This window comes from Ammospiza nelsoni, chromosome 9 (assembly GCF_027579445.1).
Source record: "Ammospiza nelsoni isolate bAmmNel1 chromosome 9, bAmmNel1.pri, whole genome shotgun sequence".
Classification (NCBI taxonomy): Eukaryota; Metazoa; Chordata; class Aves; order Passeriformes; family Passerellidae; genus Ammospiza; species Ammospiza nelsoni.
Genome location: NC_080641.1, coordinates 6,206,493 through 6,221,521, shown reverse-complemented (window position 1 = coordinate 6,221,521; position 15,029 = coordinate 6,206,493). Strand labels below are relative to the sequence as shown.

General features: G+C 40.8%; 1 protein-coding gene across 3 annotated transcripts in view; it reads left to right on the top strand.

Moving 5' to 3' along the window:
• MTA1 (metastasis associated 1) overlaps positions 1–15,029 on the top strand; it is a 74,115-nt gene that overhangs the window by 38,287 nt on the left and 20,799 nt on the right. For 2 of the 3 annotated variants that reach the window (XM_059478140.1, XM_059478139.1), the window contains exons 11-15: positions 4,218–4,276; positions 10,505–10,620; positions 11,422–11,573; positions 13,194–13,383; positions 13,766–13,855. In XM_059478140.1, coding sequence (XP_059334123.1) covers positions 4,218–4,276; positions 10,505–10,620; positions 11,422–11,573; positions 13,194–13,383; positions 13,766–13,855 — 607 coding nt within the window. Of the gene's footprint in view, positions 1–4,217; positions 4,277–10,504; positions 10,621–11,421; positions 11,574–13,193; positions 13,384–13,765; positions 13,856–15,029 lie in introns of those variants that run through there. The other variant, XR_009418973.1, reaches the window with a different exon arrangement.

The window sequence follows — 15,029 nt, the reverse complement described above, 5'->3', positions numbered from 1 at the left end:
GATTCTGCTACAATGTCAACACAGGATTGGTGTTTTAGTGCAGGCTCCTGAATGCCTGTCCACAGTGATCCCAAGAGCTGTCCTGTCAATAACAGCCTTGCAGAGCTGTCATGAGCAAAATGAGGGTGGTGCATTCCAAATTCACTATCCCGGGTCTCCTTTGAACGTGTTCTTTTCCTGGGACAGACTTTCTGTGTCAGTACACAGGAGTGTCTGTTTCTGATTAAGGAAGGTTTGAAATGGCTTTGACTGGTTGACAGCTGTTTGTTGACTTCTCCCAGTGATTTGAGAGCTCTGAGGGTTGATGTGGTGTTTGGCTGTGCCTACATTTTCATTCAGTTAGAGGTTGAGCTCTTGCGTAGTTGTGAATTCCAGGGTGATTTTTTAAAAGACTAAATGCTTCTACTATTGTGCTTATCATTAGGGGAAGTCCTGAAAACTTTAAAACATTAAATTTTTCATAGGTTGAGACAAGCTTGGGACATGGCAGTGGCAAATAACTGTTTGAATTGGTCACATTCTTTCTGAGAGTTAAAGGCTTTAATTTACTTTTTCCATTTTTATTTGTTTCTGAGAAGCAGGTAACTTCAAGGGGAAGATCAAATACTATCAATTTCTACTGTTCTATTTTTTATGTGAAAGTGGCATTAGAGAAGTAAAGGAGGAATAGACAGTGGAAGCTGGTTTTAAGGTCTGCATGGTGAGAACACACTGGGGAAAGTGGAAATGCCCTTCCATTTGACTCCACAAAGTTGAGATCTCTGGGTCAGTCTTGATGCAGATAGAAAACATTTTTCTGAAGGGATGGGATGTAAGCCTGCTTTGTACCTAGCCCAGAGCTGTGAGTGATGTCTTAATGTACCAGCCTTCATAAAGGTCTGTGTGCTGAAGTGTAGAAATAACATAAATGAAAGGTTTTTCCCTGTTTGTGGGATGTTTTATCCCCAAACACTTCCTGTTAAACCTGTGGTAATATGGAACTTGATCACTTCCTTGCCAGAACTGTCAGAGACCATAGGTACAACCCATCCATTCTGAGATGTGTTGCTGGAGCATAAGCAGCTGGGAGCATTTCTGCCAAATGCATCACACACTAATTCCCTCTTCTGTCCCACCTCCCTGACCTCCATTGTGTGTTCAACACTTGTATGCTCAGAGGTTTGAAAAAACAATAAACAGTGTGAAAATTCTCCTCTGAACCCAGAAGGTGTAATTTGTCTTTCCTATCAAACAAAGAAAGACTTAATATTTGAGTATATCTTAGGTATCCCCATGCTGTCCACCAACCCCACTCTTGTGCTGTGGATATTGAAATATCCACAATGTTCCTGGGTTACTGCTGTTATTTCCTCTTTGCAAGTGTTCACTCTTTAGAAAATGACCACAAACATTTGCTCTGATATGTCACCTATTATAAAACTCTTTCAGGCTCAGTGGGTAGGATGGCAAATGTGGGAGAGGATATATAAAAGACAGATGTTTGCACCAAGTTGAATGTGCAGTGCTTAGATTTTAATCCCTTGGTCCCTGTGGGATAGATATGTTGGTAGTATCTTCCTTTTATAGATGGGGAAAATATGATGAGGTAAATAAGAGGATATACTTAAGATCTGTGTATATAAATAATTCAAAAAGATTTTTTTAGGCCAGACATTAGAAAAAGTTACAGATGTTCTGGGTTTTTCTTGGGAGTGAGGACATTCATAACTACATCAGACAGTATTAAGAATTTATAGCATAAATATGCTTCAGGCACAGATCAATTAATAACTGGCAAAGGACCTAGCAAAGTACTCTCTCAGGGAAGGGATTATTCTGAAATTGTGCACAACTACATTTCAGGCACCTTTCTTTTGTACCTTCTGGGATCAGTCACTGCCAGGAAATAGGAAACCCATCATATCTGTATTGATTGCCCTCAGCCACAGGTACTTAGTGCAGATCCTTTTCTTACCCAGGACATTGTGGTGCCTTCTGGAAGCCCTCCATTTTCCTGGTGTGCTGTTTGTCATAGGGGTGTGTGCCCTTTGTTGTGTGCTGTGCTGCTCCCCAGGCAGCAGGAGGAGAGGAGGGTGTTGTGAGGTCCAGGTGACTTTGGGCACTTCTTAGCTCAGGGCTTGCTCCATGGTCATCAGTCACAAAGGAAACCTGTGAGGTGAGGTTAACATCCATCACCTGTTGAACAAAATACCCTAAAGTAGCCACATCCCCAAGGCAAGTGGCTTCATGTTGTGCACAGGAGAGTATTGTACTTACTGGTAATGTTTTGTGCTTGGATGAAGCTCTTGCATTCATACATTCCCAAAACTGTCATAACATAGTGATGCCAGACAGTCCCCTTGGGAGATGTTGTCAAGAAAACTGCACCTTTTTCCTCTCACAAACTAGAAACTTCAAAAGCACTACAGTCCTCTACCGGTGTAAGTTTCCTGAATTTCCAGTCTCCAGGAAATTGGATTCTGGTACTGGTCATCAAGCAGTGTTTTAAGCTGCTTGGCAGTGTCTGGTGTTAGATTTCCATGTATTTCCTGGGGGGACTATGAGCTCTGGAGCTGTTCATCTGCTGATGCAGGTGCCTGTGGCAGTCTGTGCCTGGACCATGAAATCCTCTTTTTCAGCCGAGGCTGTGTGTGGAACAGGCTCCAGTTCCTGAGCTGAGGGGCATCTGAGCATGCATTTTGTTAAAAGGATCATTTTTTTGTGTAGTGTCTCTGGAAGGTAGAGGAGGATTTCTGGTGCTGTTTGGAGAACCATGGTGACAGCATTTCTTGGGGCCCCTCTTTGGGTGTTTTGTTTCTTACATCAGGATGCTCAGTTACGGTGTCTTGAAAACATTGTTTGAACCTGCAGTTCATATTCAGGAGAACCTCTTCAGTTCCATCGCTGGCAGCAAGATGTGTGTTATTGATTCCTGCACATCTGTGGGATTGATAAGGATTGTCTCCAGCAGGTCTTTGTTTGGGCTCTCTGGAGGCCAGTTTTCAGGCAGCAGTTCTTGTCCTAGGTGGAGTTTACCAGAGGCAATCAGGGAAACTGGCCCATGGCAGCAGAAAGGAGTCAGCCAGGAGTGCAGCTCTCTGTAGGTATGGCCATTGCCTTAGGATAACTTTCAGAGGTTCTGTTTTCTCATTCCTTGCTCTCTTGTCTCACAACTTCACTTTGGTTTCTAAGGTAGGGTGACTGTTATTTGCAGGAAAAGGGAAGAGGGGAATTCTTCAGTAGTCCAGAGAGCTTTGGTGAGGAACTGCCAGTGTGTCCTATGGAAAATGGTTGCTTAAAACTGTCCTAATAAAAGCTTTATGCTTACAGGAAACATTTACTTTGTTGTGTCTGTGTTGTCTCTGTAAAAACAACTTTTATGTTTGTCCAGCTCCTCAGTGACACACTCTTCAATTTTATGATGTTTTCTGATGCTTCCTGCTTCTCTGGAGATAGACTTGAGCTTTACAATTATTTTCCTAGACTGTGCCTTGAGGGTGCTGCATAGCAAATGTTAAGCCAGCCTGTTTGTCTGGAATATTCCCATACTGCTGGTGTGTCTGGAGAACAGTGTCACAGCTTTGTGCAGACAGCTGGTATCAGCTTTGAGCAGAGCTTGAACTAGACACCTCCAGAGATTCACCCTAAATTTATTTAGCAAATGTAATAAAGAGAAAACTTGAATCTCACAGTGTCTCTCTTATTGCTTAAATAGTGGAGGTATGAATATAAAAGGAGTTATTGAACTTCCTAATGTCAAAAGAAAAAAATATCCTGTGTCACTGAGCCTTCAGAAATTTAGGGGTATCAACACAAAAGTCTTACTTGAAACTTTGAATTGTGCAGCTGTTGGGGAACTGTGATGGAGAGGTTGTATTGCTGTATCTCTTTTTGTCCAACTGGTGAATGTTATCATGGAGAATTGACAGTGACATGTCAGATTTTCTTCTGCAGGGGAAATAAAAACTTTTTTAAAAAGGGATTTGCTTTGAAGTGAATGGGAATGAAAAGTTTGTCCTCGTTTATATTTGCTTGACATCTATTTGATTTTTTTGAAAACCTACATAGTTATGTGATGCCCACAGTTGTCTTCAGTGAATATTTTCTTGTTGGAAAGAGATTTAATGGTAGCTGCTCAGTAAATAACTGCTGAAGTCTTTATAGATTTACTACTTGACTCAGCTAAGATGGCTCTTATTTTCTTTTTATTTTAACCATTTTCTTTTTTCTATTCAAAGAAACGATTGAAAGCAGCAGAAGCAGAAAGCAAGCTAAAACAAGTGTATATACCCAACTAGTAAGTACCCCTTGTTTTGTTTTTTATCTCATTGTAGAGAGATTGGTGTAGCATTTTCCATGTCCTACCAATATTATTTCCTGGTTAGGATGTTGTGCTAAGTGTTGCTCATTTCCTGCATTCTCTGTAATGTTCCCATCCTGAAGTGACTATTACTTATCTTCTAATTTTTCTTTTTGTATGGACTGGGAGTTGGGGACTTGCTGGCAGGTCAGCATGGTTGTGAACAAAAGGGTAGCTAATTAACTGCTTAATAATTATCTGTTTTTCTTAATTTTTCTCAGCAGTGGATCACCAATGCATGTTTGCTATATATCATTAAAAATAATGTGTAATTATTTATAGGTGTACATTTGTTTTAAAACAAAATTTTTAGTTTGTCTTCTCTTGGATTTCATCTGCATAGCCTAGTCAGTACTAGTTAGAATTCAGAACTTCCAGTCTACCCTTTCCTTTCACTTTTCAACTTTCACTTCCAGATATGCTCCCCTGTGTATTATCCCCAATAACTTCTTTGCTCTTTTATGCTGTCTCCTTTTAAATATTTATGAACTTCTACCATCTGTTCTGTTACTTTAGATAAAACTAAATTTTATATATTTAGCTTGCAAGACAGCCCCTTATTTCTTCTGAAAATAGAGGATCCATGATCATATGTCAATACCTCTCAGGTGAATTTACTAAAAGTGAGGTGTAATATTCAGAGTGAAGCCAAATAGATTTCTTGTCACACAATTTTTCAACAGTATTGCTTTTTGTGGATGGTGTTACTCTGCAGGGGGACACTGGACATCAAATTAAGCATGAATTCACAATGTGATAAACTCATAAAGCAAAAGGCAGTATAATTTAGACTGCAGATGCAGAAGGATATTGCAGATGAAAGAGCCTGGCAGTCCTGCTGTTCTCTTGGATTAGAATGTGTGGAGGGAGGGCTTTGTGTTTGGAAGGTTGTGGTGCTCATTTGATAATGGCTGCCTGGAGTGGCATCTTATCCCTCAGCCAGGTAATTCTTTTTCCTACCTAGAGAACACATAATCAAATCAGCAGCTTAGCTCCCTGCTCCAGGAAGAGACCTGGCTCTGCCCACATGGCTGCTCTTCTGTCTCTGGCTGTGATTTCCAGTCACAGTTCATTTTATCAGTGTTGTACCTGAACTTGCATATTATTTAGTTCATAAAATAGGGGATACATTTTCCTCCTCCTTCAATATCCTTTCATGTATATCGGGGAAAGTAGCAATTACATGACTTACTTAATCTCACATGAATGCTTCTTCTGTGTTCTTTCTATTAACACCTCTAAAGGTGGCAACAATTGAATATTTCTAAGCTTTTTGGATTACTTCTACACAAGCTTGAGTACAAGGGCTGGCATATAGAGACTGTATGACATCTACATTATCTTGTGACCTAGAAGGAGATTATATTCTTGGCTTGTAATAGCAATGCACGGTGTAGGGATCTAAATATCAATGTTATTGATTTGTCCTTATCATGTTACTGAGCCCATTCCTGTTTCTAGGCTTGAGCCATAATGATCCACTTGTCACCTCGAAAATAAATTACTTGATGTAGGCTGTCACAAGACCTATGCAGAAGTGTATCACCTGATTGAAACCCATTTTAACAGTAACTGGTGTAAAATTGTTGGCAGTGAGAGACCCTGGAGGATATCATGCTCAAACAATTTTACCTTTTTTTTCCTCTGGCTGTCTTCCATTGATAGGGCTCTGGTTTGTTTCTCTGATGGTAAATAGGAAAATCTAGCAGAGAGGAGGAAGATAATAAGAAAAAGAATAGAAGCTGTCTTCAAAGGTCACGTACATGGTACACAGTGACAAATAGCAGCTCTGTGTAAAGCTTTAGAGTTGATATTTTTTAACTTGAAACTGTGCCCCAAATTTTTTGATGCAGGTAACTGAAGCATGGAGGGTCATACAGGTAATTGATGTGAGGTTATCAAGCCCTACACCAAAGTCTTAGGAAAACTCTTCTGACTCAGAATGAATAAGCATTTCTGTACCTTTTCCAAGAATAACCCTGATTTTGGGGCAGACATTTGTAGTTGACTCGACAGAACCTGACGTCTATAAATATGGCTTTGCAATGAAACTCTTTGACTGAAAAGCACTGATGTGCTTTCCTGGTGAAAGGGAAAAGTGTAAAATCAGTTAAACTCAGAAAATACTGAAAAATAAATGTTTCAGTTGTTTTCTGTAGCACTGTCTGTGTCAGTGTGAGCAGCAACAGAAGTCTGAACACACAAAGAGATTCCACATTCTCACATCCTCGTCCTGCCATCCTCCAAAGTGAGTGCAGTGCTTGGAAGACCTTCATGCAGGTGTAGTCTCAGACTCTTTCTCCTTCTTGTGTGTACCCAAACATACTCTTCAGGTTGTTGTGGAAGCTGTACTCTGGTTTTACTAATCTTACAGGCATCATAGGTACCATCTTCTTTTTGATGAAGATCTGATTGTGTAGCTTGTGCTTTTTGGGATTAGGACATCTGCAGCTGTGAAGACTGAGACATCCAGTTTTGTGTGGCTTTTCCCTCATTTGCTTTGATCTAAGTGATACCAGAAGGGGTAAGAACAGAAAGGGAAGAGTGAACTGCTGCACACGATTTTCAGTCTCCAAAATGTAACTTTTAACTCTACATCTGTATGCGTTAATGAATACATTCTATTTACAGCATTTTATCTGAGAATCTCAAAGCACATTGACAAGCTGCAAATGCAGCATCTCAAAGGCTGTGAAGCAGGGAAATACTGTTCTCCCTACTGTGCCCCTTTTGTGAATCCAATAGGGAAACTGGAGGAGTAGGTCAAAGCTTTGGTTCACTACAAGGGGCAACTGCCTAACAAGCTGAAGATAATTCCTTTGTCTGTTTCTTGGTTGTCTTCTGCTTGAGGAGCAAGATCGTTTTTCTTCCCTGTTTCATTGTGCACAGGTCCGTGGCAACATGGAAAACTTAAAAGGTGTAATGTTGCTCTTCCCTCTGTACTGTGCTAGTTAAAATGGCAATCCCCAACATTTTGTTGGAGAAAGCTGCTCCTATTCAGAAATCATTGTTTAATGGTCATTAGACCTGCTCTTAGAAGTGGGTGTTTACAGGAGGTTGGAGAGCCATGAGAAAAGCTCACCTCTGTTGCCTGGATCCAGACACTTCCATTAGATGCTTAGAGGTGAATGGCACAAATGTGCCTTAAAAAGGGATTTAAAATTGTTTTTATTTCTAAGGCTTTATTACTAACCTGTTTTGTTGCATCCGGCACAAATGGGTTCTTCAATAACAGGAAATATTCACAGGATGGTGTTAAGTTATAATTATTTCTAACAACAAAAATTTTATCACTGTGCTGTGGGCCAAATGCTGTCTGCTTATCTACTGAAGGGCTATCAGCCTTCTGTGGGGATCAGGATTATCTGCAGTTGGGTTTTTTTGTGCAGGGGTCTCAGTCTCTGTTGACAGGCTTCTCTCTGCATGTGCTTTATTGCCTCCATCTCTTCCCTTGGGACTGAGCTGAAGAGTACAGCCCAGAAATCTGCACTTCATGGTCCCTGTTCCAGCAGAACTGACTGCTCCTTCATAACTGAAACCCCTTTAGGAGACTTCCATTCCTGAAACAAGAACTGGAAATGACAGTTTGCCATACCATCAGTATTCTCACTACCTTATTTGCATCTTTAGCTTCAGCTTCATTAATTGCTTAATGATTCATCCAGTTACTCATCTGATTCTCTTGCTAATAGCTGTGGCAGCTTTGGTGATATCAAACAAGTTTAATTAACATATCATCAACAATTAAGAGCTTTTTGGTTCTCATATGATGAAAACATTATCTGCCTGAATTTTATTGTTACTGCCACTCAGAAACTTGACCGTAGCTTTGGAGCAGGACACTCTCTGGTGCTTGCTGCAGCTTCACTACTTGTAGTGCTGCAGAATCCTGGAGTTTACCTCAACTACAGCATGTTAGTCCTTCTGATCAGTGTGGTTTGGTGATCAGCTTGCACCAGTGCATGCTTTCCACTCGTATTTTAATACAGGCTTGTTAATGGTTTTAGAGAGGATAATGGAGTCAGGCCATGATCCTCCTTTGTAGTCCCAGTTCTTTGGATGTGCTTTGTTGGGCTTTGCTGATGGATGTCAGACTATTTTGCTATATTTTTGGGGAATAAATCCAAGGTGTAGAAGGGAAGCAACAGGCCTGATGTTGAAGCATAAGGCCTTGGTTTTCTTTACTTCAGTCTCTTGCTCTGTGGAGCAGCGCTGCCTGTAGCAGTGTGTCTGGGAGGGCTGTTTGTTTTGCAGCATTGGGGCAATGTTTGCATATGGAGTTTGCTGGTGAATCATTGGCAGAAGTTCTTTTGCAGCAGGTTACTATAGTGACATCCCAGAGCAGAGGAGCGTGAATGTTCCCTCTTTCAACTGCCCCTTTGTTAAACTGCCCTGGGATCTCCTGCCATCTGCGGGGTCAGAACTCGGTGCCTTTCTGATAAAGCACCCTGAAACACTTTCATCTTTGCAGGAGCTGGGCAAATTAATAAGCAAAAGGAGATGAAAAAGTATTCAGGCTTGTGAATTCATCTAAATGTCTTTTTTTTATCTCCTTTGCTGCTTTTGAGCTGCATATGTGCTGCTCAGTGCACTATAAGAACAAACTACTTGTGCCATTTGGCCTCCTGAGCTTTCTCTGCTGCAAAAAGGCTCTGAATTTTACAGTGAGAACACTATCAGAAGTTTTTCCTGTACTGGACAAACACACTCTTCCCTCCTTATGCAACCTGTGTGTAGTTCCTGTAGTTCATTCACAGCAGAACTTATTTTGTCTCTGTCAAAATGGAGCTTTACTGAGCTCTGTATCTCAGGGTCTGATTAGACATTTTCAGAGAAGAAGGATGTTTTCTGGCTTGTGGGGCAGCATCAGCTTTCCAGTTGTCTTCAGTATTATGTCAGTTGAAACTCCATTGCTGAGAACATGAAACCTGATGCTGGTGCCCCGTTAGAAAGAAATTGATTTGGCTCTATTCCCACAATGCTGTTTTTGTAGCTCTAGCCTGGGTGAAACACAGCAAGTATTCTGGGTTACTGCAATCACTGTGATTCCTGTGTCAGTGTGCAAATGATGTGTAAGAAAAGGAGGTTGCAGAAAGCCATTTTAAGATATTTCTCCTTCCAAATCATGGGTTTGTTAGATGGAAATAAAAGGAATATGCCCACTCCCTTCAGTCTTCAGGTAAGGGAAGACGATAGGAATGTAACCAGCATTGCAGTTGGGGCTCATGTTCAGCAGTTGGCTCCAAAGCCTGTCTGCTCTTTGCTGCTTCTATAATGTGAACCCTAACAGAACTCCAGAGTCCTTGCATGTTTGATAAACTCCTCATGTCAAACTTCATGTACAACTTGTTCCACCTTCCTTCATTCCCCAGAAGTCCTGTCCCAGCAATACTCTGTCCTCCTCCTTCCCTCCCTCCCATGCCCAATTTTTTGAAGGCCTCATTTTCCCCCTCAGACACTTCTTCCTCTGCAGAGATTGTGCTATTCCATACTGCTCTCCATGCCAAGGTTTTGTTGGCCTTCCATTCTCAGCTCCCACCAGTAGCTTTTGCTTTAGCTCGTAGCTCTTGGCCTTTCCAGAATCATCGTTTTAAAAGAGGGTATAGGGATGAGCTGGGTGACCCAGATGTTGTTGTATGTTGGGTGTTTTTGTGGGAATTGTAGCCACATGATGCAAACCCTTGCAGTGAGACAACATGGAAATATTTGTGACTGCAGTCCAGGGTTGTATTTCCCTGATTAAAGCAGACACTGCCCTCTCTCTGCCTGCTGCTCCTGCCCCCAGCCTTCTTTTTGGAGATTTAAGTAAAATATCTTTCATGTTGAGGACTTGTGAGATCTGTTTTTACCTGGATTCACATGTCTGGGATAGTGAGTAAGGTATAAGTCTACCTGGACTGGTTTATTGTTTGTTAAAAGGTTTTGAAGTCTTGTAAATGGCATCCAACTATCAATGTAGTTATTTTCATTATCAATATTATTAAAATATTATTAGAGACAGTGTGTTCATAAAAGTCAGATTGCTGGTAATTACAGCTGGTTCTGGAAGCCACATACTGAATGAAATTTCAGTCTTCAACCGTTTTGGGCCATACCTTCAAAAGTCAAATAAAAAATTGCATGCTTCAATTAACACTTGTCATTCTTTTTGCTTTGTGTCCTAAGTAACAAGCCAAACCCCAACCAGATCAATGTAAATAATGTCAAACCAGGAGTGGTAAATGGTACTGGAGTCCAGGCACAGAACGCAGGAGCAGGACGGGCCTGTGAGAGCTGTTACAGTAAGTGCCACAATGGCAGCTGAGATGGAAATGTTAAATCAAAGCTGTCTTGTGCTGGGGTGGGGGCAGAACTGGATATTGCAGCATTTAAAAGTTTGGGGGGTTTTGAGATTGTTTTTGTTTAGTGTTTGTTTTGTTTTTTAACTACTAGTGTTACATTTGTAAATAGAATTATGAAGTACTAAAGGGGCAGTTAGTAAATGTTCTACATAATTGCATGTAACTATTGAGTGAATATTTAGATCACTAGTGTGTGAATTTGACAATTTTTGTCATCATTTTTAGTAGTTTTCAAAATATGTGACACCACTGTGTTTGATCTGCTGCCTGATATTACACTGAGTTCTCATGATTGTGCTTCTTTATGGGGAGCCTGTAGAGATGCTGGAATGATGTAGTATGAGAGGTCAAGTCACAGACTCTCTACATTTTTCAATTGTAAAATTAATATATGGGAAATTCCTGAAGGCAATCTTTGCTGTTTCCCATGTTGTGCAGAAATTCTCTTGCAAAAAGAGAACCTTCTTATCCATTGGCAGGAAATCTTCCCATCTTAATAATTGTTTCTTTCTGTTAGCTTTTAAAAAGAAATGTAGATTAATTAATGTAATCAATTCTGCTGAAATCACAAGTATGTTTAACAGTGGTGAGGGCAGTGAAGCCATCATCAGTTTTAAAGGTCTGTTTGAACTTTGCTCTGTGTGGGGGGATGTTTGCTTTTGTGCTGCTTCTAAAGAGAATAAGATCTGAAAAGTGATCCTGTGTAAGGATATATATAATTTCCACCTTTGTTATCTCTAGCCACCCAGTCTTACCAGTGGTATTCTTGGGGTCCCCCTAACATGCAGTGTCGCCTCTGTGCATCCTGTTGGACCTACTGGAAGAAATATGGTGGCTTGAAAATGCCAACGCGCCTAGATGGGGAGAGGCCCGGACCAAACCGCAATAATTTGGTGGGTATCCACTGCTGCCTCTGCCTGGCAAGCTGAGTGCCGTGCCACCTAACTGCCTGCTCACTGGTCTTAAATATTTAACCACCAAAAGAATGCCTGCAGCCCTCGTTGTTGTCCTTGGGTTTGGTATTTCATGTCAAGCAGAAGTTGGCGCATTAACCTCGCTAGAAGTAATTTGTTGCCAAGTACTACCCTGAGGGAAAGAAACCCATCGTTTGTTTAGCAAACCAGCCTTCAAATGCTTAAAATGACTTAGTGGAGATGGGAGAAACTGAATTGCCAGCCAGCGTTTCTGGTATTTGGTTTCCATGATTTTTGCTGTAGGGGGAACAGCACTGTTTTTTTCTCTCCAAAATAATTAATTATTTCCTGAAACCTATTTACTCTCCCAAGGCATATTCAAAATTAGATATACCCCAAATAGCTAGTGACTTTTTGGAGCTCATTTATCTTGTTTTTCTACCTAATCCTAATTTTTTTAATAGTCCTCCTTTTTTGGATAGATTTGAGTAAGGATTGTATGAGCTGTTTGTTTCATTTTTTTCTCTCTTATTCGAAAACTAAAATTCTGAGATTTTTTTATGAATTTGGTAGGAGTCTAATCTGGAAGCATTAGACATTAAGATGATTGGAGAAGGTAACTGTATCACATGGATAGAAGGATACCACACACTGAACTTTTATTTCAGGAAAATTTCTTTCCTCTCTTCTATTCTTTGCTGTCATTCCCTTTACATTTCTTTTGTTTAACATTTATCCTATCCAGGCTTCTCTTTACCCTCTGAAGCCTCCTAATTGCTGAGATAACTGCCTTATACCTCTTGTTTGTTAATTAAAAGTATGTAAATAGTCATAGAAGGAAAAGCCTTCTCCCCAAACTGAAATTTCTTCCTCTTTTCCAGCTATGGGTTGGTCTGAGATAAGATACTGCTTGCATTATTTCATTGGTTGACTTAGTTGCTTTTCATAAAGAAGATAACTACTTTGGTTCTCAGTAGCTGATATATGTCTTCCAGTAGTATTCTTTATTATATGCAATAAATATGGAATCTATCTGTGAGTACATTTGTTAAGAGTAAGAATTAAAAGAAATTCTTGCAGCTTTGAACCAAAACCATTCCTGCATGCCATACATTTGCTTTGGAAAATGAGGTTTTTGGTGTATATTTTTGTTATGCAACTCTTTCTGATTTTGCCCTCCTTCTGACAAATGCTTTGTTGTAAGTGTTTGCGTTGTACCTCCAGAGCAACCCTGAGCACCCAAAACTGGAGAGTCTTTCTGTTGAGCCTGTAAGCTCTAAATCATGTGATAGCAGCAGGTAACTTCTTCGTGTCTGGCTTTTGGATCCCTGCCTTAAAGCTTGTGACAGCATAGGAATAAATGCTTCCCTGCAAAGTGAAAAGATTTACCTTCATTTTATCCTTTGAGATATTAGGGGTAAGACTTGGGAAATGGGGAATACTGTGTTAAAAATATTTTAATCTGTAAAACCATTTCTGTTCTTGTGTCTGAGAATCAGTCGTTGAAAGTGATTTTATATAATATTTACTCTTCTTAACAGCTGTACTTTCTAGTAATTACTTTTTTCAGAAACCATTTTTGTTTTCCTTTCCCTTCAGAGTCCTCATGGTGTGCCAGTACGGAACAGTGGCAGTCCCAAGTTTGCTATGAAGACACGACAAGCTTTCTATCTGCACACAACAAAACTGACCAGAATTGCCAGACGTTTATGCCGAGATATCTTGCGCCCTTGGCACGCTGCAAGACACCCCTATCTGCCTATCAACAGTGCAGCCATCAAAGCAGAATGTGAGTGAGCTGCAGCTGGGACCTCCTTGCCAAGGAGTCCTTGGAGACTCCTGTCCTGGAAAGTTCTGAGTTGCAGCTTGCTGAGATGCTCTCTTGCACATAGCTAGTGCTTTCATAAAACCTAGGTGTGCTTGCAGAGCCTTCTAACTGATGGTAGGCTGGGCAAAATAACTTTGAAAGTTCATGAGTTGTTTGTTTTAAAACATTTGTGTTTGCCATTACATGGAGCATTCTGTGTTTGTGTCCTGTTGCCAGGATCTGCTTGCCACCTGTAAAATTCCTTTTAATGGCAAAGCTCTTTCGGGACACTGGAGTTACTCACTTGGTTTTGCTATAATAGCTAAATGTCTTCACCCTCTATTTATTTTTCTGTGTTTTACAGGCACAGCCCGTTTACCTGAGGCATCAGAAAACCCATTGCTATTAAAGCAAGTGGTTCGAAAGCCTTTAGAAGCAGTACTCCGGTATTTAGGTATTAAACCAACCAAACCATCACGTGCAAAACCCCCCAAACACAGCAAACACCTTCCTAGATACTCTGCTGACCATTTGGATTATCCACTTGGATCCAGATTTGGCTGCTCATTCTGGATTAAAAACAAACAAACAAGAAACAGGGCACAAAAAACCCCACCCCACAAACAAAAGAAAACCTAAACCCCATCTTTTTAACTTGTCCTTTTTACTTTTCCTGCCTTATCTGGCAGAGCCAGTGTCTCTGCAGTCCACTGTGGGGTCATAAAGCTGTATCAAAAACTTGTTCAAGTGAAGGGAGGGATGTGTTTGCTGTGGCTTCTGATGTATATGGAGACAAGTTACCATCTGCTAGTGGAGGCACTAACATCATGTTTTGGGAACATTTGATAATTCACTTCTGGTTTTGGGCTGTCTGAGGTAGTTTGTGCAGTTGGGTCCTCCAAGAAGCCTCTTGGGTTTAGGACAGCACTGTGTCCCACAGCTTGTGAATCAGCTGATGGCTGTTCTGTGCTGAATCTAGACAGAGGGATCATACTTCTGTTTTTCACTTTCCTCCTGGGTTTTGATGGGGTTTTTATTATTTTTTTAAATCACAGTTTTCTTGAGGACTTCTGCCTCATGAGCTGATCTATGGGGCAGGACTGTGTAGCCCCATCCAGAACTTTGGTGTAAGTTTGAGCTGCTGGAAGCATCCAGAGTGATGCTGTGTAACATGCAGTGCTGTCTCCAGACAAATGCCAAATGCTCTTCCCCAGTGCTCCCTGTTGCCCTGCAGACATCCCTCAGGTTGTTCTGGCAGCCAAACAACAGTGTCTCCTCTTTGAAGGCTTCCAGCTTAGCAAGGAATTTGATTGCCTTTTCATTTAGATAAGCAGCACTGGAGTTGATTTCAGGTTTCTTTGAACATTTTTGTTGATGAAATATTGTAAGGCTGAGGGTGTATTAAATATTTACTGCTCTCTGTTGGGTGTTGTACTTCTGCTGTGTACTAATGGGGTACATGGATTGAGAAACCTTTGGAAACATGCAGTGCAACAAAAGAGAGCAAATGAAGGGAGAAGTATGCTGTTGGACAAAATCCTTATTTTAATAATTGTACACAAAGTAGCAGCAGATTTTGAGTTTTCTTTGCACTGTGTCAGGGTCTCCACTGGATTACTGAGCTGGGA